The sequence below is a fragment of the Pempheris klunzingeri genome, chromosome 18, assembly GCF_042242105.1.
Source record: "Pempheris klunzingeri isolate RE-2024b chromosome 18, fPemKlu1.hap1, whole genome shotgun sequence".
In the NCBI taxonomy this organism is placed as follows: Eukaryota; Metazoa; Chordata; class Actinopteri; order Acropomatiformes; family Pempheridae; genus Pempheris; species Pempheris klunzingeri.
This window is the reverse complement of record NC_092029.1, coordinates 5701953-5724340: the sequence shown is the minus strand read 5'-3', so window position 1 is coordinate 5724340 and position 22388 is coordinate 5701953. Positions and strand designations below refer to the sequence as shown.

The following is a 22388-nucleotide window of genomic DNA, read 5'->3' as shown; positions in this document are numbered from 1 at the left end:
AAACTTGAGACACGGCGCAGAGTCCATTCCAGTGATTGGGAAACAGAGCCTGAACATTCACGATCTAATTCACTATTACTCTACACTTTCTCTAGTTTAATATGTAATTCTGGCTACTTAAGGCTGTGAGAGGATACAGTGCTGTTTCCTCGTGCTCAAACACAGAGCAAAAGCTGTGAGCAGGAGCACAGAAATATTGCATCATCTGAGCTATCTAATTAGTGTTAGCTTACTAAATGGAAGTAACAAAAAAAAAAGGGGGAGAGTGTTAAAACTAAAAATGGACCAGAGATTGTTGGCTCCCTTTGTTTAACTGCCTTGCTCTATCTTGGAAAAAGGGTTTTGGAGCCCATTTTGAGAAGCAGGATGTGGGTATGTGACATGCCTAGAGCTCTTGCGGCAATGGTTCGATTTTTTGGTGGAAAATAATACTCGTTCAATTTTTTGAGAGTAAGTGTTATGAGGAGATTAATACCACTCTCATAGATGTCTGTTAAAAATTAGGCTGCAGCCAGAAGCTGGTTAGCTTAGCTTAGCACAAAGACTGGAAACCAGGTAACAGCTAGACTTGCTTTGTCCAAAGATAACAACATTTGCCTCCCAGCCCTTCTAAAACTCACTAATTAACACTTTATATCTCATTTGTTTAATCAGTACAAAAGTGAAGTGTAAAACTGACACACCACACTGTGGTTTTACAGAGGGTTATGTGCCAGTCTATTTCTTGCTGTGGAGCACCTGATTTCCTGGAGTCCTGTCCTGTTGTTTTCACAATTCAAATTTTGTACAGATTAAACAAACCAGATATAACGTGTTAATTAGGGAGAAACAGCTTGCCTGACTCTGTTCAAAGGTAACAAAATCCACTTCCCAGCACGTCTAAAGCTCCCTGTTTCCAGTCTTTGTGCTAAGCTAAGCTAGATGACTGCTGGCTGCAGCTTCACCGCACAGACATAGGAGTGGTGTTGATCTTCTCATCTAACTCTCCGCAAGAAAGTGAATATGTGCATTCACACAAACTTTTTATCACTTGATCTTCAGGCTAAAGACTCAAGTTTCTCCTCAGTGTGATTTGATGTGTGTGATGCCTAAAACTCTTTATGACAATTAAAAAGATGAAAATGCATTTACTGTCTCTTCCCACAAATAAAACAAGTATGATTCAATATGTTCTAATGAATGCACAAAAGATAACCAGTTTTAGCTTTTATGTGCATTAAAGCAACATGAGACTGTGTTTTCCTCTATCTTTGCGTCACTATCTCATCTATACGATCGTGTTGCGATCCTGTGAAGGCCTGCAGCGTAACGTTATTTGTGTTGTACTGGCCATGTCTCCAGGTGAATTCTGTTCTCTCTCTCTTATGGGTCTTACACATAGTCAGGTATGTCAAATCCTCTCTCACATGTAACTATGAATGCTCCACACACACCCATACACACACACATGAACATAGATCCATCTCTCATCACACACACCCAACACATATTTATGAGCTGAAATTTGTGAACGTATGTGTGTGTGTGTGTGTGTGTGTGTGTGTGTGTGTGTGATGGCACTGACTTGCTTCAGGCCTCCCCCTGTGGGCTCCGTGTGGCCTCTCCCTCTGTCTCTCTCCCTCTGTTTCTCTCTCCCTCTCTCTGTCGTTTCTTTCTCTCTCTTTCTCGTTTTCTCTCTGTCTTTCTGGCTGTTATCACGCTGATACATTTCCTGCTCCTGGCATGGCTCCTGCATAGCTTATGGTTAAAGAAAGCTTTCATCTATCCAGTGCCTTTAGGACACACACACGCACACACAAACACACTCACACCCACACACTCATACAAACGCTAGTACGGGCCAGCGCTGCCCCGCCAGACCACAGGCCCAGACAAGCTCCGCTGGCACCAATCACCCTGATAACATCTTAGGCTTTATTTCATTTTGGCTTGCTCTGTTCGGCTCTGGGAAAGACAGACACAGAGAAGAGAGCTTTCTGGAAAAGTATGAATTACGTTAGTATACAGGGAGAGTGTAGCCCCTTAACCTTGAGCAGCTCGCTTCCCTGTCTGCAATGCCATCTATGGACATGACAGTGCAAGCCCTCTTTCATCCAAGAGCAGATGTTTCTTCAGTTTACACGTTTTATAAATTAGAGTGAAAGTAAAAAAAGTAACACAAGTTACTAAAAAGCCTGGAGAACAATTGTAAGTATCCTCACATTTAAAGTGTCCGGACCACCTCGAATTTAAAAAAATGTAACCACACAAATAGTTTTGGTTTTATTTACCCAGGTTTTAAGATATTCATCTGATATTTCTGCCTCCAGCCATCCATACATTTCTGTGGTGCTCACAGCACTGAAAAAAATGTGTTTTAAATTTTCAACATCAATGTGTCTTTCCAAATAAAATGTTCCTGGTACTCGGAATAATCCACAGAATGACCTCTCTGTCAACAGTTTTCACTGGAAATGAAACTACTTTCTACTAAAAAAAATAAGTGTCAATGAAAATTGTTCACAGTGTGTTGTTGCTGTTGCTGGAAAAAAGACGTTTTTTTAATGTCTTTTTTTTATAAAGTTTGAACATGACAAATAAAATTCCATTAATCTCCACTGAACTGGGATGGATGTATATTTAAATATATCAAAACCACAACACATTGGCAAATACAAGGATTATGTAGCATTAGGTAAGTAATTTTTTTTTCCTATTTTTTGTTGAACTGACCCTTTAGCATTACATTAGAATTAAGTCTTATCATTTTTGGGCTTTTTTCCCATTCAGTCAACTTGTGTTTTTTTTTTTACTGGACATAGCTACTATGTGTGAAAGAATACTATATTCTCCATCAGTGTTGTGTAAATATGTCATTTGCACACTAAATATTGGTCATGGCACACCACTGATTTATATTTAAGTGAAACCTCGACATAAAGGCAGCTTACGTTCATCATGTGCTTCTCTCTGTCCAGTGTTCTCTCTTGGAGTAATTGCTCGAGACAAATAAGTGGATGAAATAAGGGGAATCGTAAGTGTACCATGAAAGGCTTTCAATATCTCTTGCGGTGAAGAAGCCTGTAAATGGAAAATACGGCCATAAACGTTTTCTCCTCATTTTCCTCACCCACAATCCCACCCAATCAGAGTGGGACACTAATAAGATAAGAGGAAAAGGAACAACAACAGTGTAGCATGTAGGATTACCCATATCTGACTGGCTAACAGGCCCCATCTCTTTTCCTTTTCATAAATACTAATGGTAGCCCTTTTCCTCCCAAAGGCAAACACACGCTACTTTTCAACAGAAAAGCGTGAGTGAACGCCCCGGTCAGAAAATCTCGCCATTTACTCCTGAAAGGGACATATTATATGTTATGCACTAATGTCTGGCAGACACAATACACACAGACACATGAGGATTTTATCTGCATGTACCTCACGAAGACTTGAAGGTTTCTCTAAGAGTGTTTCCAGAGTTGGAAAAAGGTGTACATGTTGCTGAGCGGCTTCTCCTTTAGGGCCTTGCATGTGTGTGCATTTGAAAGTACATACGCATGCATACTTATACTGTAATTACAGTAGGTTCTTTATAAAATTTGCAACATTACTCAGCACTGATGAAAGCACACCTGCTATCAAATGTCACAACCAGAGAAGAGAAGCAAGGGGTAGCTTGAATAACAGTGCAGCTGTCAAATTACCTTGATTATAGCTATTTATGCAAAGAACATAAACACATTCACAGATTCCCACTGACACAAGACAACTTATGGTCCATAGCAGCGAGACCATGAAGTTCACATCAGCACTTCACTCAAAGCTCCACACAAAGCAACGTGTTTGTGTTGAATACCAAAGCGCCATCATCACTCTCCATGCGTAGCAGGGACGGGGTGTGAGGTTTCTAATGCCTCTTAAGTAAGGCTGTTAAGGAGCAAAGAGTCCGCACATCTGGAAGACACAGTCAGTCGGCACATGCTGAAAGTTAGCGGTGGCGCTCGCAGTCCAAATTAGTGGCGAGTTTTATTCCCCCGCTGTGGTAGGAAAATATCAAATCTGCTGCCATATGAGTGCCATAAAGCTGGCTGTGGAGCGTTTGATGCCTTCATGTGGGAGCCTTTAAGCTGTGTGTGTATGTGCATGTGTCTGAGTGTGCATGAGTGCGTTTGGTAGGAGATGCAGGCCTTAATGTGAGACGGGAGTCATTGTATGCATTCCTGCATGCACACATGTTTTCTATGTGTCGGCTCTTATCTGTGTGTGTATTCCTGCATGCATGTTGAGTTTTCATTTTTGTGCATAAATGATTGAATGCACATATCTATCTGTGTGTGTGTTTGTGTGCGCATGTGTGTGTGTGTGTGTCAGGTGGTTGTGGCAGTGTGCATATGCAGCTGTGGCATTTTAGCAGCTCTCTTATAGACCTAGTTGACCCTGCTGAATATAGCAGACAGACACACACAAGCAGAGTCAGACGGCCCCTGGGGTGGTCCTGTCTGAGGCGCAGTGTTATGAGCCAACAACTCTAGGGGCCCATGCACAGGCAGGAACACGTATACTGTAATTGTACACACACACACAAGCAGATGTGTGTGTGAACCCAAATGCTATTAGATGCTCAGAGACATAAAACTGTTGAATTAATGACTGCAAACGGAAATTATTAAATCATTTTACCTTAATGTTTAAGCTAAGCCAAAAGCTTTCTTTTGCTTTTTGTATGCACAGGATCACCATCGCTGCTCATTTGTTAATCTTAGGAAATCTTTGCAAAACACGTTTCTTGCTTCTGCCATTAATTTGTAAGCATTTAAGTTCATGAATTGCAATGACAAAGAAAGTTATTTTTGTGCTGTATATTATTCCAAGTTTAGATTCCCACCAGTGCCTACAAGTGGCTGAGGGGGGGTGACTGTAGTTGTTTATACACAGTGAGTCACATGCAGCATTCTGCAAAAGGATGTGCAGTTATATTCATACAAACACACAACAAAAACAAAAAAAATACATAAAATAGGAATAGAGTAATTGAATAATTGTTCTTGGATGTATTTTATATTGCTTGGGTTTTGTAATTTTTTTATTTAAAAAAACTACATAAAAAATAAATGTTCAGATTGTGTATTAAATTGCTGCAGGAAAAAGCACTCCAATCTAAATCTCTAAAAGGAGCATTCTGCTATTATATTTGTATACAATGCAAATGTCCACTGATCTGTATACTGTTGACATTATGAAGATGTTCTTTTCATAACTCTAACATCACTATAGCTTGTATCACTTTCTCTTTTCTTTTCCCCTATTGCAGCTTGAAAGTGCAAAGGAAACACATTAGAAGGAGATACTGTCTGAAAGAGTGTGTGTTCGTGTTTTTCAAAAAAAAGAATGTTGTGTATTTAAATGGAAGTAGGAGTGTACTCCTCTTCTTTTTTCCCTCAGAAATATTTGCCACTCACAGAAACTGGGAAACACACACACACACACACAAATGAGAAAATAAAAAGACACACACATGCCTAACAGCAGACACAAGATAAATTCCCTGGCAAGCATTCAAAACACTCATGTTAGAGCACATAAACACACACAAAATGCACCAGAAATGCAAAAGCATGAGACACACTTGCAGACAAACACACCCACACACACACACACACTCACACACACACACACACACGAGTCTACAAGCACCACCTACACAACTGCCACCATGTAACCCCTAATCACAACCCCAGAGCTTGGACATCAAATGAAGCAAGTTTTAAAAAAAATCATCAGGAGTAATTAACGCATTTTCATATGCAAATGTGATTAATGCAAAACTACAAAGTCATTATGCAAATCGACTTTTCCTTGAGCCTCTGTACAAATATTCACAGCTCAAATCAGGGATCAGTCTCGCCATCTTTCTTTTTTTTATCTCTTTCCCTTTTCCTCTCCCTCTATCTCTCTCTCTCTCTCTTGGAGTAGAGATAATGCGCAAGTAGCATGTGAAGTTATTTCTAACTCACACAGTGTGTGTGTTTTCATGCGATGGGCCGGGGCTATGGCATTACGCCGCCTGCCTACTGATTACTGGCTGCTTGGCACTGGAGCGAGACAGGGAAGCCGGCGTACAGGGGAAGGTATGAATATGCAAAAGCCTGATTGCTTTTCATGATTAAAGCCTATTTAATATGGAAATGAGAGCAAGCCAGGTGATTAAAGGAGCATTGGGTGGTGGGGCAAAAAGAAAAAAAAAAAGATGGGGGGAGACACAGAGAGAGGGAAGAAGAGAAGAGAGGAGAGAGACACCTTCAAATCCACACCAGCAGTGAAGTGTGGAAAGTGGAATGTCACAGTTATTTAGTGACAGCAGGAGTGAAACAAGTATCGAACATTGCAGATTTGACCTCTTTGGGCACAAAGGTCATTACTGCTTTTGATACGTTTCGTAGGTTACACCACAGGCCTTTACCCAGAAACCACCAGTAGTCATTTTAGTTTGAAAAAGAAAATGTCATGTTCATTGGCTCATAAATAAAAACGGAACTTCTTCTGTTAAAAAGCTCCTGTGCACTTTAACACACTTTCGCACCCACAAAAATGTTATACATGTAGGTGTGTTCTTAAGTGGCGGATGTCTCATTTAAATTCTTTGATCATTAGTGTCACTTTGGCTCTGTTTAGAAAAGCAGTATCAGTATCATATCGAGCTTGCAAGTAGTTTCCCACCAAAAAACAGCCGAACCAGTGCAATATCTTCAGCCTAATATGGTGACATGCCCACAAAAGTGACAGCAGGGAGATCAGAGGTGGACGGAGAGAAAAAGAGAGAGAGATGTTTGAGGATGTCACTGCCGTTCACATGATCTCATGAAATATTTACAGTGTGATCTCTACACACAGTGTTTGTGAGTGAGAAAGAAAGAGACCGACACAGAGAGAGAGAGAGGTTGTCATGATGTGACTTCGCCCTTATGTACTGGATGTCTTTAAGTGCTCCGAGGGGGCCCGGCAGCCGTCCTGGGAGGGGTTCAAAGCAGGGCCAGGGTCGTCTTAGCATGGTAACGCTCCCCTAGCGACAACCTCTCGCTTGCCTGGTGACACGCATCATTCTTCACAAACACTGCACACACGTGTACACATTCACAAATTCATATAAAACGCGCACACACATATTAACATACTCTGACAAAGCCCACACATACACACACAGAGTGCATGCATCAGCAGGAGAAACTCAAGGAAAATAAAATAGGGCACAGAAGGGCCATTTTTCATCTACAACGTGTGTACGAGAGAGTGCCCGTGTGCGTGCTTGTGTGAGTGTGTTTGCACCTTTTGGGGTTGAATCTGCAAGCCTTGCAGCATGTTTGCAGTTTAAGCAAGCAGGCTGACAGACAAAGAGGGCAGACAGGATGTTATAAAACACAGCCAGGTGAAGAAAAAAAAAACAATCCAGGAGAAGAGAGGGTTAAGGGTTGTGCACACAGCACAGGTAGTTCATGCACGCTGCAGTGCGTTATGAATGCATGTGCATTCCTGTGCTTATGTTCGATACATAGTGTGTCGTTTTTCATCACCTGTGCTGGAAACATTTGTGTGTATTCTGGCTTCAAAGTCCCCAGTACCATGCACAAGCAAATGTGATGTTATTTCCTTATGTGTCTGCAAGTGTGTGCTGCTAACACATTGGACTTAATTAGACCTAATAACGTAATCTAATTTGGTTGAAACTTGAGACTGCCTTGAGTGGCAATCTACTGGTTGAACAAAGCTCTCCTCATCTCTTTCATTTGGGGCATTGAGTGCTTTCATGTCCTGTTCTCTTAGTGATAAGACTGTCTGTCTGTCTGTCTGTCTGTCTGTCTGAGTGACTAACTGACTGCCACTCTAACAGGCTGACTCACTCACTAACTGCCTAAATGTTATTCCCCTGACCACTTAACAGACAAAATGTCATGTAAAATCCACTGAATCCAAATTAGTTCCATGTTTTTTTTGCTCCACTTTTAGGTGGGTTTAATGCTCACTGCTTTTACAAAGGTATGACTGAAAAATTAGACAATTAGCCAAAGTCACATTAGAATCTAAAATGTAACAACACTGATGGGCTGCCTCAGCTTTTTCTAATTAAATGAGATGATAATTCATCACTTTCTCTTATTCTTATTTTGTACTTAAAGAAAAAAAAATAACTGTGACATCCAAAACTGTGCTGTCACACATTGTTTGTGATCTACTTCAGTACAATTTTCCCACTGCAAAAGATGGCGACCACATACAGCTGCTGGCCACACAGAAACTGTCCATATGTGCAGATTTCTGTTGTGATGACAAAAGATGTCTACACCAGCTTTGAATCTGAAATTAATAAAATGTGCAAATCTATAATCTGTGTCTCATAAACTTTTAGGGACTTTTTACAAGACGTTTTGCATTTGGCAATATTTCCCACACCAGCTTATGTTAAAGAATCATACGATAAAAGCTGAATGCTTGTGTGGCACACCAAACTAAATTTAGACTAACGTCAATTTTAAACTGTCTCCTAATATGCCAATAAAAGTTTGGTATAAAAGATGTTGCTTGCTTGATTTTTACCACTCAAATGTAAAAAAAGAAAAAGAAAAAAATGTGCACCTGCATGCATCTACATTCACACTTTTTACATCAATTCTCAACAAGTGCGTCATTGCCTGTGTAAATATATTATAAACCAGTAAAACCACTCAGTTATTGGATGTGTGGTTTCAGTTGTGTAAGAACTGCTTTCAATAATTAGAATATTATTACAACTGTTATTCTCCTTTAATGTGTGAATCTTATAGATCTACAATACTACAATTTATCATAACTCATCAGTCTTGTAGCATTTGTTTTTTTAAGACTAAAAATACCTCTTTAACACTCCAATATTTCCAAAGACTTTTATAGTGCATTATATTATATGAACATGCATATAATATAAAAGGTTGTAAAAGTCTACCGTTTATAATTTAAGTCTCCCCATAACGTACCAGTTTAAGACACTGTGGTGACCAGCTTCTGTGTTAACTGTATAATCTTTTTACATGTAATTCTGGCTGGTAACTTTCACAATACAGCTGTCTCCCATCTCTCACCAAGTCTCTCTTAGTCTACTGGAGTCTGTGTAATCCTGGATAGCCTTCCCAGCTCTCGGGTGTGATGGTGACTGTCTCCTCTGATAACTTTGAACTGGTTTCCCTGCAGCGCTGGCAGTCTACAGGACTCGCTCTATACAACCCCCCCCCACACACACCCATCCACCCGCACCCCCAGCCCACACCCCCCATAGCCAGATGAACGGCCTTGCTGCTTTATTAATCCCCTTCTCCTCACCACGCACACAGATGAATTTTAATCAGCTTTCTTAACCTCTTTTTTTTTCATATGCTGCAGGATTTCCTTACAAACGCTCAGACACGTGATGTGCACTCACACGAGTAAAAAAAAAAAAAAAAAAACATAAACACACACACACACACACACACACACACACTGGGGGCGGCTCCTCTATCACCTTCTTCCTCGCCTTTCACAATTGGTTTCAGCTGAAGAAGTCCTTCAGGCCTGCCAGTGTGTGTTTGTTTGGTGTTTGTGATTTCGTGTGCATATGTGTGTGTGTGATGTTTTACTTTTACAGAGCAGAAAAGACATACAGTGCAGCTCTCACTCACTCTAATGAAATCATCCCGGGCTACATTAATCCCTCCTGAAGGCCACTGTCAAAATAACAAGCAGCTGGGATTCTTTAAAGAGAGCTATCTGTCTTGGACAGGTGAGAGGTGTGTGCTTTTGTATATGTGTGTGTGCATGTATTTTGTGAGACGTGTGTCTATACTGACAAGAGAGCTCTCCTCCTCAGAACTCTGCATTTAGAATTGAGCTGCTTATTGGTTCCTTTTGCATCCTACTTTAAATGTACAGCATGTTTCAGTCTCCATACCTCCTTTCTCCTGTTTGGGGCAGATCCCCCTGGCTGGTGTCAGCCTCCTATGCTCATCTTCTTCTCCGCCGGGGGTCACCTGAATGCCCACCTCCACCGGAATGGACCCTCTACCCGACTCCAGTGACCTGGCCCTGGGAGAGATGATGCTCGAGACCCCATCAGTCTCCCCGGGCTTGGAGAAGGACCCCGGTCTGCTTCCAGGCCCCCGGCACAGACGGCGCTTGTGCTCAATGAAAACGAGGATATCACCCAGAGGGAAGTTGGTTTGGCACTGGCCACAGGTCAGCAGATCATGCTCCCCGGGTCCCGCCCTCCGAGGGCTGGGGGTTGATGGCTGCGGAGACTGAGATCCTGCCCCTGAATCATGATTGGCCTCTGTTGATAAAAAGGGGAGAGGAGAGTGACAAATGTAAATCAATTGTGTTTCCTTTTTTTAAAGAGTTAAAGAGAGCAAGAATACAGACAGTGAGAGACACAGGAAAAGAAAGAAACACACAATGACATTTAGAAATCCCTGATAACGTTACCTTTTAACATTCTCCTTCCCACATGTGATGATCATTGCATTCACACGTGTCACTTTCAGGCCATAAAATAACTCGCCTGTAAAGCTACTTCGCTTAGACAAACACCTGCGAAGCTTATCTGTGAGAGATCTGTGTGGGTGGGACCCAGCACATAAACTCTATGTATATGTGTGTCTGTGCGTCTATTTTGTGTGTGTGTGTGTGTGTTTCTGTGTGGCCAGGAAGCTATTCATCTCTCAGTGCAGGCTGGGTTTCCGGTGAGGGCCTTCGCTGCACTAAGCTGTCATAGTTAGACGGCTGCCTTCACCACGTGGGAGCCCCAGCTTGTGCAGAACAAAGTGTGGCGTAGCGGAGGCCACATCCACCGGCATGTGTGTGCGTGTGTGTGTGTGTTCATGTTTGTGTGTATCACAGAGCAAGACGGCATAAAAAAAGATGGAGGAAAAAACAGTAAGATGTCTAAGTGTGTGGTACACGAATGGAGCAGCACACAGGTGAGTTTGAACACTGTATTCTCCACAGACAGAAAATCTATAAAGCCAAACCCGGGGTCCTGTTAAGAGAGTAAATCTCATTCTTCACAGATCTGACACGGTCATTAATAACCATTACACATTCCTCCCCCCCCCGTCCCCTATGGCGTAGACTGAGTCCCTCAGCTTAACGTAATTCCCTCATGGACACCCTCTTTTTTTAACACTACCCTGATGTACCAGTATGAAGATGTGTCCTCTTCTAAAAAGCCCGGAGGAAACCTGAAGCTCCAGAGACTCTAGGGGCGTCTGAGTGAGCGGGTACCCAGGGAGAGGTGTTGATGCCTGGAAGAGGAGCATAGCAGCGCCTGCCTGTCTCTGCTGCTCCTCCACTTCTTGCACCCGCACCCACCCCACCCCTCCCCTCCGCTTCTCTTCTCTCTCTCTCTCTTTCTCCAAACATGACACCCTAATAATTGCAAAGATTAGACAAAGCGGTTGTGTGCTTGTGGTGTGTGCGTCTGTGCCTTGGTGTGTAGTTATCAGAGCAGAGATCCTAAACTCTCTTATCACCCATCTCAAACTGTCAGGGAGGCGTTGCTCCTCTAAATTCCCAGTCATAACTGTTAAACTCGAGCAGGATTCTGGCTAAATATTGCACACATTTTTTCACAAGTTTCATTATTTCAAATAATTCTTTTGCAACTATGATTCACCACCCCCTACCCAACCAAACACCCATACACCCACACACACACACGTTCCAGTCCACTCACTTCGCCCTGGAGTGATGATCCCATGCCAAATATCTTTTCTCTAAATGGAGATGCGTTCCTGGATGCCTGCCAAATAATTTCCATCTCATAATCTTTGGCGGCAAAGAAGGAACACAAACACATATTTACCTACAGTTCACAGCTTGTGACCATAATTCACATGAAGCAATGTTCCGGAGTGTTCACACACTCCATGTAGCTGTGTGCATGCATGCATGTGTGCATATGTGCAATGCATATAAGTGGGACTGTGCAGATCTCTGTTAACAATATGGCGTGCTCTCATTTGAATGTTGAACACAAGACAGGTGGCATGAGACCCAGATCCTCTCGCGTTGTAAATGAGAAAAAGACAACATCAAGTCAACGCGATGACAGACACGTGCATTTGAACTTGACTTGCCAGAGACATCTAGAGTAGGACCTGTTTCTTAACCTCAGGATGAGTAACAAGGCCTGAGGGCAGAAGACGGTAAATTAGCAGGCAGTGGCACTGTCACTATGCCACTTGAATGTCAGTCGGACATCTTCTAAAAACCGCACCCCTCTCTCTCACTCATCTATCCCGAGGCTCACCTGTGTGAGAAAAACGCAGGTGCAAGAAAGAACTGAACATGGAATGCTTGCAGGGGGAAAAAATGAATCCTGGACACAAACACACTGAAATGGAAACATACACGCGAAAAAATAACACTGTAATGTAGCCTATCATCGTGACAGACAGTGTCCAATTCCTCTGTATAAACTGCTATGTGAGAGGAACATGCTTGATAGGTAAGGGAGCATAGCAGACACACTGTCAAACATGCCATCGTTGAGAAGGCGTGATGATAGCAATGAAACCCAGCTGTCTAACACGATACCACACATACTTTATTTCTCTCTCTTGGTCCCTCTCAGTCTTTCTCTTTCATGCACACACACACACACACACACACACACACACACACACACACGCACACACACGCACGTGTACACATAGTTATATTCACCCAATGACAGTCCTGCTACTCTGGCTTATCAAGTGTGAGTTAAGTCAGGCAGCCTTAGAGCACCCCCTATCAGTTTGATGAGGAGAGAGTCAGTCAGTCAATCCACTGCTGCTGCCTGCTGCCGCTGCACACTGCCACTGCACAATGTGTACCAGATGGGAGACACAGCTGAAGACAATGGGCCTCTTTCACCAATATTTCCATTTGTGTGAAAGGTGGAAATATATATTCAAACGCCGGAACAAAAAGTACTTAATGAAGAAACAATGCTCTCAGAAGCGAGGGATTGCTGAGATTTTTTAATTGTAAATATCAAAATGTTTGACACTACAGTTCGTCTAGACTTGCATTGTGATTTTACTGTGAAAATTAACATAATGATAGAGCCAGGTTAAACAAGCCAGGTTGGTGAAACATGCCAAGGTACATATATGAGGTTTCTCTCATGACATTAAATGCCCCTACATATCCCACTAATCCCTAATTATTGTGTTTGTTGTTATACGCGCTCTTATAAATCTACGGTCTATTTTTTTGTTGTTTTAATTGCTGGCTGAGGTGAAGGCAAAGAAAAAAAACTACAACATAGTTTGACAAGTTTAACTCTGCCCCAAGTTGAGCAAGAAACCGAGAAAATGTAATTTTGCTGGATTTGACGCTTTTGTTTTTATTTAATGATGTGAATTTGATGTGATTCTCCTAAGCGGCGTTCAACAAAAACCGTGAAACTATTTTCCGTTGACGCTAGAGTCCTGACCTTATACAACATTTTAATACCAGCTGCACACTCTGTTCTGCTGGTTAAGGCAGAGTAAGGCCAGGGGCACTCATATGACAGTCGACCATACTGTATGGGTTCAGACCTGTCTCCCTTTCTTTGTTTTCCCCCTCCATTTGCTGAGCTAAAAACCCACACACACACACACACACACACACACATCACACACATACACACACACACACACATGTAAACCCCACAGGGAAAGTCGGGTAAGATTCACGCTGTCATTGAAAATAAATGACACCAGCAACATTGCAGATGGTTGCAATCAAAAATTCAAACAACAAGCGGCCTCGCTTAGCCTATCCCTTTTTCTCGGCTGCGACTGCCAAGCAGAGCTGCAACAGTGTGTGTTGTGTAAGGCCATGCCTGTGTGCTTCATTATCTTATCACCATTTAATCTGTAGCAGTCTCATTTCTTATCATAAATCTTAGATTATCAGTCTGAACGTGAGCAAAATACAGCTGCAAGCTGACTGTGACTTGTCACTAAATTGCTACAAATGACTTGCGAGCTATGAGGCATGACATTTGGAGATATAAATCAAATTCGCCAAACAATTTTAAGAGATATAGTAATAATAATAAAGGAGCTTTATAGCATCGCAACATTTATTAAATGTGTTCAGCGATACTGAAATATAGAAAGAGAATCTGAGCACAAACTGCAATGCCTCACACTAAATCATAAATCGCTCACCAATCATCTCCTGTGAGATTATCATCCGGTTACCACAATGTGTGTGAATATTTACTGTGGTGTTGCAGAGCGTACGGTGGGTCTCTCCCCCATCTTTGACAGCCATATGGTGCGAATAAAGACGAAAACATTAACTGTTTCACAAGTAGCATGCCAATTCTCAGAGTAAACAGTTATCGTGAGGCGTTTCCATGGCTGGATCCAGTAAACAATCGGCTGTAATAATCCTGATATTAGACTGCTAAAATACCAATCTTTGGACAAGGGAGGCCTGTGATACTAAGCGCCAGTCATTCCACATTAATGTGAGACTCATTCATAAGGATATTTCTATGATAGGTTTCTTTGTCATGGATGTGACTCCAACCAAAATCATTGATTGAAAGAGCCTTAAAAAGCCTAGAGGAGATGTTTGCCTTTTTGCCTGCAAGATGCTAAATTAAACAAAGGATGAACTGTAAACTGAAGGTCAAATTCAGCTTAAACAGAATAGCTTGTTACATGTGACTTGTGAATGTTTGAGCATATACGGTTTGAATATGTCATCTTGCATTTTGAGAGTCATATGAGCAGTTTTACAGTGCATGATGAGTCTGTGTGTGTGTGTGTGTGTGTGTGTGTGTGTGTGTGTGTGTGTGTGTGTGTGTGTGTGTGTGTGTGTGTGTGTGTGTCTGCCCTGCTTGGAGCATACTTGTGCATTGTGTACAGAGTACAGTGACTTGTACGGCCCTCTTGATGTCTGGCCCGGCAAGTAGATTTCCAGCACATAGTCTTGCACTAGAAGCCTGACCAGAAATATGCTGATATTCAGGTTCTCTGCGCTTCCAAGTAGTGTGTGACCTATAAGCTCCTGGCTGCAGGGCTCCAGGTTAGTTTAGCTGCACAGAGTAGCCCCTGATCTGGCATGTGGTTGATATATGCTGACACCCTACAGAACCTTCACATTATTACTTGTGTAAGGAGATACCTTCAGACTGGTTTTGACAGCTGCCACTGAAAGGCTGTAAACCACGGCACCAAGCCAACATATTGGCGAGAGCCATTATGAAATATTAAACATAAACAACTACGTCCACTTGTTTTTTAGCTCTATTGCTGAAGCATTCTATAACACTGTAGATATGCAAAGCTCTCATTATTTGTAGACTCAATCAAATTACAGTTTGGTTTTCTCCAAGCGCTCCTCAGATCCTCCAGCCTGAGGTGTGATCCTGGTCCTCTCCAGACCCACCCAGCTTAAGGAAACAGCCCACAGCGACATGCAGCCTCCAGACATTGAATGATAGGTACATTAAAAGTCTTCCATCCATCACTGCTACAGATGTGGTATTGTTATTAAGATATCCTGTACATATGGTAAACATAGCTTAGGCGCTTTATGCAAATATGAGTGCATCTGTCCACACACTCACACACAGACACACATTGTTTTCAAAGACAGAGAACAATCGCATATGACCAATAAAGCAATTACTTTTTTTTGCTTTTCTTTTTTTTTTTTTTGGCTTATCTGTTCAAAGTCCAGGTTCATCATTGCACTTGGTGCCTTGATGGCGTCACAAAGACACAGACAGAGAAATACCTGCAGGTCCATTCTTGCACTTGAGCCTCTCTGGTCATTGTCACTGCTTGAGGCAACAGTTCATCAAACAGGAGACGGCGTGTATCATGTGAGAGAACAGGTAGGACGAGATTCAGGCCCAGATGGCCCAGCGTTTTGGCATCCTACTGTACTTGCTCTAATAACCACTTTAGCACAACATTGACCTCTGCATGATTGAACTGAACAACATTTGCAATTTTCTCAACCTGAGCTGTTGCTGGACACAAGTTTGGGCAAACAGGTCAGCTGTAATTAAACTGATCTCTGAAACTGGTCCTCAAAAGCTTCAGGCAAGAGCAGATGCACCTTGGAGACATTTGAACGCAGCTTCAGCTCGGACTCGGAATTAAGAAATTTAAAGTTTATCAGTATCAACTCATTATTTGGCAAATTATGCAAGCATTTGTATTCTCATGTTCAATAAGAAGAATTTGCTGACAACAGCAGGTGATGTGAGGTTTTGTGTAACTGACATGCAAAAGATGTCAAACACAGTGACCCATGGCCGGAGGGAGGGGAGGCAAATATTTAGCAGTTAGTCCACATTAGTATAAATGCCTGAGGTCAAACTGTAGCTGGGTTAGAAATGCTGAACTTACACAGTGGAAAATGTATGATGGGGGATCATCTCGGTCTCCACCTTAATTAACTGAGAGTGACTGTGACAGCAGAGATCAGTATTCAGGCTGGATCAATATTTGTCATCTGCCTAAAATCTGCTGAGGATGCACCCGCTTTCTCAATTAGAAAAGAAAAACATTGGTTGTAGCAAACATTTAGATTTCAGATTACTCTTTGCGTCTGAAATTACCGTAATTATTTCAACTGAACACTCAATAGGAGGAAAGTCGGTGACAAGAGACAGAGAGACAAAGTGAATGGGATAAATGATTAGTCTAAACGCTAAATGTGTCGGGAGGACGGAATGCGCCTAACCCTTTTCAACACAAAACAGATTGGCCAAAGATTACATCATGAACTTCTGCAATGAATTACTCAGATTAGGCCCCTATGAAATTGGATTTAGGCAAAACAGAGCGCTGGGAGATGAAGGTTAGATTGATATAATTGATTTGAAATTGGATTATGCGACTTTTTAATCATTTGCCCGCAAAAAAGCACTCCTGCCTCAGATTTAATCTGCGCAATTTAATCAGAATTTTTTGGTCGCAGCTCTGAGAAGCTTCAAACAAGTTATGACCCTTCGTTTTGAAATATCGTATTAATAAAGTTAATATTGTTGTTGGTGTGATAGCAAACTGGACTCATTTCTATTTTGTTGTTCTGTTCTTCAGATGTTACCTTAAAGTGCAGATAGGCCCTTATATGTCAAGAAAAAAATTATGTGTGTGTGTGTGTGTGTGTGTGTGTGTGAAAGAGAGAGTGTGTGATCGAGAGAGGAGAAAGAGAGAAATTAGTTAAAAATAAATTAAGATACAAGTCACCCAGTGCAAAGTCACGAAATAAATAACTGGATTTAGAAATCTGTGATTTTTTTTTAACAAAGTCCACACAAATGTGCACACTGCCACATGTTGCAGTCTGCTGGGGAAAAAAATGCTAAATTGTGTTGTGATGAATTGTTGGATTACACGCGCAAGGCACGTGCATGCACACGCAAACACACACTCACACACTCACACTTAGCCAGAGAGTCCCAGTGTAGTTGTCATAAGATCATCTCTCGTAGTAAAGTCATATGAAGCTGCAAAAGGCGCCGCTGAAATATTACTGAATAATGTTGGTAAAATTCAAATGCGTAAAACATCCGTTTTTAACACACCAGGTTGCTCAAATTCACTCTTAAAAAGTACATTTAAGAAACAACACAGTACAGCGTTTTTGCTTGTGTGTGCATGAGTGTTAGCCTGTCACATGGGGAATTTATTTTCACAGTTATTATGGGTAATTATCTGCCTTTTCGGCGCATGTTAAAAAAAATGATCAAAACATGAGTACGATTCGAATCTATTTCCAAATAAATACATTAATTTTCCCTTAAAATTGAGAATAACAAAAATAGTGATAAACAATAAATCATTTAAACCAGTAAGCGTAATCAAGTAAGAGGAGAGAAGTCGAAACTCACCTTGTATTGTCTCCCTGTGAGTCAACGATAAGTGCTGCGGGTTCACCTGCTTGCGGCGGGACATTGCCCCGGCATTTACTCTGGCATCGCCCGGTGAACGGCACTTGGAGTCGGCTTGCACCGTGGTGTCGGTCCTCTCTGGATCGCAGGTGACCAACTTTTCCCTCTCTCCTAATCCCTCTACTATTCACAGTCTTTTGCTGCAACTTTGATGCGCGCTCGGAAGGTGAGGAGCCGGACAGGAGCGCGATAAGGATGGAAGACCAGTTTGTCCACAACGTCCTGCAGCGTCTTCGGAGGAAGCAACACCTGGATTGAGGAAGCCAAAGTGTAGTTTTAGGAGGCAGTTGGCTACTAGCGGCCGATGAGCTGATATGTGCGCAGGTATGTTTTGCAATGACCTTTTGCAGATAAAAATCCTGGACTGCCCACCTCTGCAGCGACCGCGGTGACAGATGAAGTACGGAGCACTCCACCGGGGACGAGTATTGGCTCTTATTTGGCTCCTCTCCCTTTTCCCTTTTCTTAATTTTAATGATATGATTATATCATCTGGGGTCAAACGGCTGCTGTTTATTCTAGGATTCCCTACAGTCCTTCCATTTCAGCAGTGGTGCGCTAAAATGACCCTTTGGCACTGACTCCTCCTGCGCGTTTTGGCATCGGTGCGCGGAACGGCAACTCTTGGCTCTGGTGGCGGTAGCCTCGTTGATTGAGAGAGAGAGAGAGAGAGAGAGAGAGAGAGAGAGAGAGAGAGACGGGGGAGCAGGCGGACAGACAAGACACCTCCTCCTCCTCCTCGTCCAACAAGCAGAGGTCCAATGTTTCCTAGTTTCCTACAGTGTCGAGGCTACTTCTTGTTGACTCACACGATGAAAGAGGCTCTGTTTGGGAGGACCCCGCAGACTATATGCAGCCTCTGTTTTTGTGTGAGCGTGGGTGTGTGTGGTTGGGGTTGCCTCCGTGGAAAGGGATGGGATTCAAGTTCAAGTGCGTCCGTGACGTTTGCGCGTCAGACACAACAGGCTCGTGCTGCACACGGACAGCACACGGACACCGGAGGCAACTAGCGGTGGCTCCCCGGAGCTCCACACAAAAAGTAATCACTCCTCACGAGTCGTCGCTTATTTCAGTCAAACTGTCTGCCTTTTGACACCGAAGTTGCCCCCCAACATTCCCTCTGTCACCTCCACATTTTTCGGCTCCAATGGCCATAACATCCAAAAGACCATGAGGTCCTCAAGTCCTATAGTACATTTCCTTTGTCATGCATGTTTTAATCAGTAGACAACTTGTCACAACTCATTTCCCTCTCATGTAATGCCATCTGAAATTCACACCAGGACGAAAATGATTTAAAATGGCTGGAATATCAGAACCACCCTCATCTAGATGAGATTAAATCAGCCCTATTGGGCAAATCTGGGTTCAAAGGTCACTTTTAATTTTAATGTTATTAATTTACATAATTAATACTTCTCTGTTATTGTGTGGCATTATAGTTTTATACCAAGTACCCACTGCTCTTGATCAGCATAAATATTAAGCACACCTATTTCCTCACAGAGAACCAGAGAGGGGAGGGGTGGGGGGGCAGCAGGCTGCATCTTTGTTGTTGGGATAATTTAAACATGTTGTGAGGCAACAGTACCCTCTGTTGGCACAGTCAGGAGACATTACAAACCTGGAGGGGTTGATACCTTAACACAGCGCTACTATACTTTATTCTTATTTTTAGAGTGAAGCCTCCTTAATTTGCCATTTATACAGTTCACCATCTAAGAGAGTCCTTGAAGAGCAGATCAGGTTCACTCAGAGGCAATTAATGGCACTAATGGGCAATCATTCCGCGCATAATTCACTGTATTCATTTTAGATCAGTGTATGCACAGATTAAGTGCTTTGCAGGCTACAGCTCAGCCACGAACACACTCAAGTTTCTTTTTTCTCTCCTTTTTTTTACTGTACCATACAATTCAAAGTTGAAATACATTGTTGAATAAAAATATAAAATCTAATACAGCCATTTAAAGTTGACACCATTTCCTCGTGGATCAGCAAAGAAGTGTGCAGCTATAGCAATGCATTTTATAGTCTGCCATTAATAAAACATGGTGGGCAATTTTAAGAGCATTAGAAGTTTGATTGCTTCAGGGCAGGCCTAGGGGACTTTCAGGACAGTAATTATTTATATAAATGAAATGTCATCTCAGCTCTGGCTCAAGTAGACATAACCTCAGCAGACTCCACATGGAAACACTACAGCATAACAGCTATCTTTCACAGATAGGCCCAGCATGTTGTCAAGCATATTGCTTTGACTGGAGCGCATAAATTCAGTATGTGATATTACATGAAATGTCTTCTTTTTTGCACTGGGCCAAGAGAGCAACAGCAGTCGTGGACACATTGGATGCTGAAGGAAAACATTTTCCTGAGTTCACACACTCTCTTGCTATCCCTGCTGGCTGCGAGCAGCTCCTTGATCCTTACCCATGGGTTTCTCAATAATACATCAATGTCTCCATTATAGCTTGTATCTGCTGGCTGCGGGCAAAGGCAGTTTAAGCTGGGTTGCACAAGGCCAATATACCACAAATACCCTGCTTGTGGACACAGGAAAGGTTTTAAGTCCAAAGTGTTGCCTCTAAGGAGACATGCATCTCGCGTGGTAAGTGCCATAGTTGAATTGGAGATACCCGAACACACCGCGGGGCAACACCTACACAAGAGATGGGCACATGCTGAAATGAAAGTTTTGTCCAAGTAAAGAGAGACATTGTGTAGACATTTTTGTTCTTTTCCCAAAATGACCGGGGTTTTAAGTAGATTCCAGCCATTTATAATTTATGTGAAATCATAAGAATGAGCCTAAGGACAAAGTTCAAGCAGGGAAGCTCTTGCACATCAGTGGACAAAAGCACACGCATCTTAACTGTCTTTGATTCTGGGTCACAACCTTCGTCACATCCTTTTATCCTCCATTTTTCATGTCTCTCCCATCTGTTTACTCTCTGGAGAAAACAAAAAATTACAGTGATATCTTAAAATAGACAGAAAAAAATGCGCTTAACGTACACACAGTTTTTAAGAACAAAAAAAGCATTTAGTGTAAAAACAGGTCACATCAGACGTTTTGATGTGTTTAACCACAACAGGACCGACATAAACAATGAAAGGTCCACTCCAGGACAGCTCATGGTAATATGAATATTGCTCTGGGATTTGCTTATACTCGGTGCTTCATTATGCGATGTTTAATATTAATAAAGAAAGTACAAGTATATATTATTCATAAGCTGATTTACTGTGGTTGATGTGTGTGTGTATGTGTGTGTGCATGTGTGTGTGGACTTGAGTGACAGATTGAGATGCTCCCTTGCTACGGGCAATACATCTAGACAAGGCTCTTACTTTTCTACAGGACACATCCTGACAATTTCTCCCACAGTTAAGAGGATTTGTCCGAGCATGGGTGAATATATAATGCATGTAGATTCCAAATTTTAATTTGGATGAAGTAAATGATTCAATGGTGGCTTTTCTCGGAAGTAAGGGTGGGAGTGGAACGAAGAGGGCACAAGATGTTACTTGTAATGTGCTCTTACACCCTGTGACTTTTAAAGCAAACACTGAGTGAGAAAAAAAAGTTACGCAATATTAACTACTAAACTAAAATATCATTTAACCAGTAATATTTTTTCTTATTTATCATGAATTCCAATCATTCAATCCAAGTATCTTTTTTTAAGATTATTGCAATGTATTGCTACCTTGCTCGGCAAAAGGTGCAACTACAATGTTTTGTAGTATTCTTTTTTTGTTTTTGGAAAGTCTGATTTCTTCAAGTTATACACATAAAAAGGTTTTTTTTTAATGATCTATACCCTCAAAAGACAAAGGGAAATTGTTATTCATATATGTACAAGTATTCAAAGAGTGTAGGTTGTCCCTTGATGATTTCAGAAACTTTCTTCCCCCTTTTAACAAACACATTACATTACAGGGTTTCTCAGATTACATGTAACTGTTTTAAAAACCTAATATAATATAAAACAAACAAGCAGTCTGTGCACAGAACAACATAATCTTTTTAAACGCATCATAAAATCCAACATTATTTAAGATATTTGAGATCTTAGTAACTGCATGTAAGTATATTTTGTGCTTATTTGCCTTCTTGTGATATGCACTTTGAAACCATGTCCAGAACAATGTTTTTATGAACATTGTGCTGATTTTTTGTCTGGTGAGTCATTTGGTCAAGACTGAGAAAAGCCCAGTCCTGGCTGCCAAAGTCCACTAGTAATTCTTTGTCTCCCTCTAGTGGATATTAATGAAAATAACACACTTTCCTTATACTCATGCTAAAATATTAATTCTCCATGCTTGTATCTTATTAGGACTTTCCATTTGCAGTATGCATCAAAGCGCTGAACAAATTAATTTAGCAGAAGAAAGGTAAAGCCGAGCCACAGCACACGTGTGTCGGATGCCCTGCGTAATG

The 22388-nt window shown here is 41.8% G+C and overlaps 1 protein-coding gene across 3 annotated transcripts in view; it reads right to left on the bottom strand.

Annotated features, from left to right (window-relative positions):
• The window catches only part of bcl11bb (BCL11 transcription factor B b), a 30387-nt gene extending 11874 nt beyond the window's left edge, over nucleotides 1-18513 (bottom strand). Inside the window, exons 1-3 of one of the 3 annotated variants that reach the window (XM_070849233.1) lie at nucleotides 18283-18513; nucleotides 17882-18190; nucleotides 9938-10315 (exon numbers count right to left, since the gene is read on the bottom strand). In XM_070849233.1, the coding sequence (XP_070705334.1) occupies nucleotides 9938-10315; nucleotides 17882-17945 (442 nt within the window). In that variant the 5' untranslated portion in view covers nucleotides 17946-18190; nucleotides 18283-18513. Of the gene's footprint in view, nucleotides 1-9937; nucleotides 10316-10467; nucleotides 10536-17881 lie in introns of those variants that run through there. The other 2 variants (XM_070849234.1, XM_070849235.1) reach the window with 2 other exon arrangements.
• Between the last annotated feature and the right edge of the window lie 3875 nt (nucleotides 18514-22388).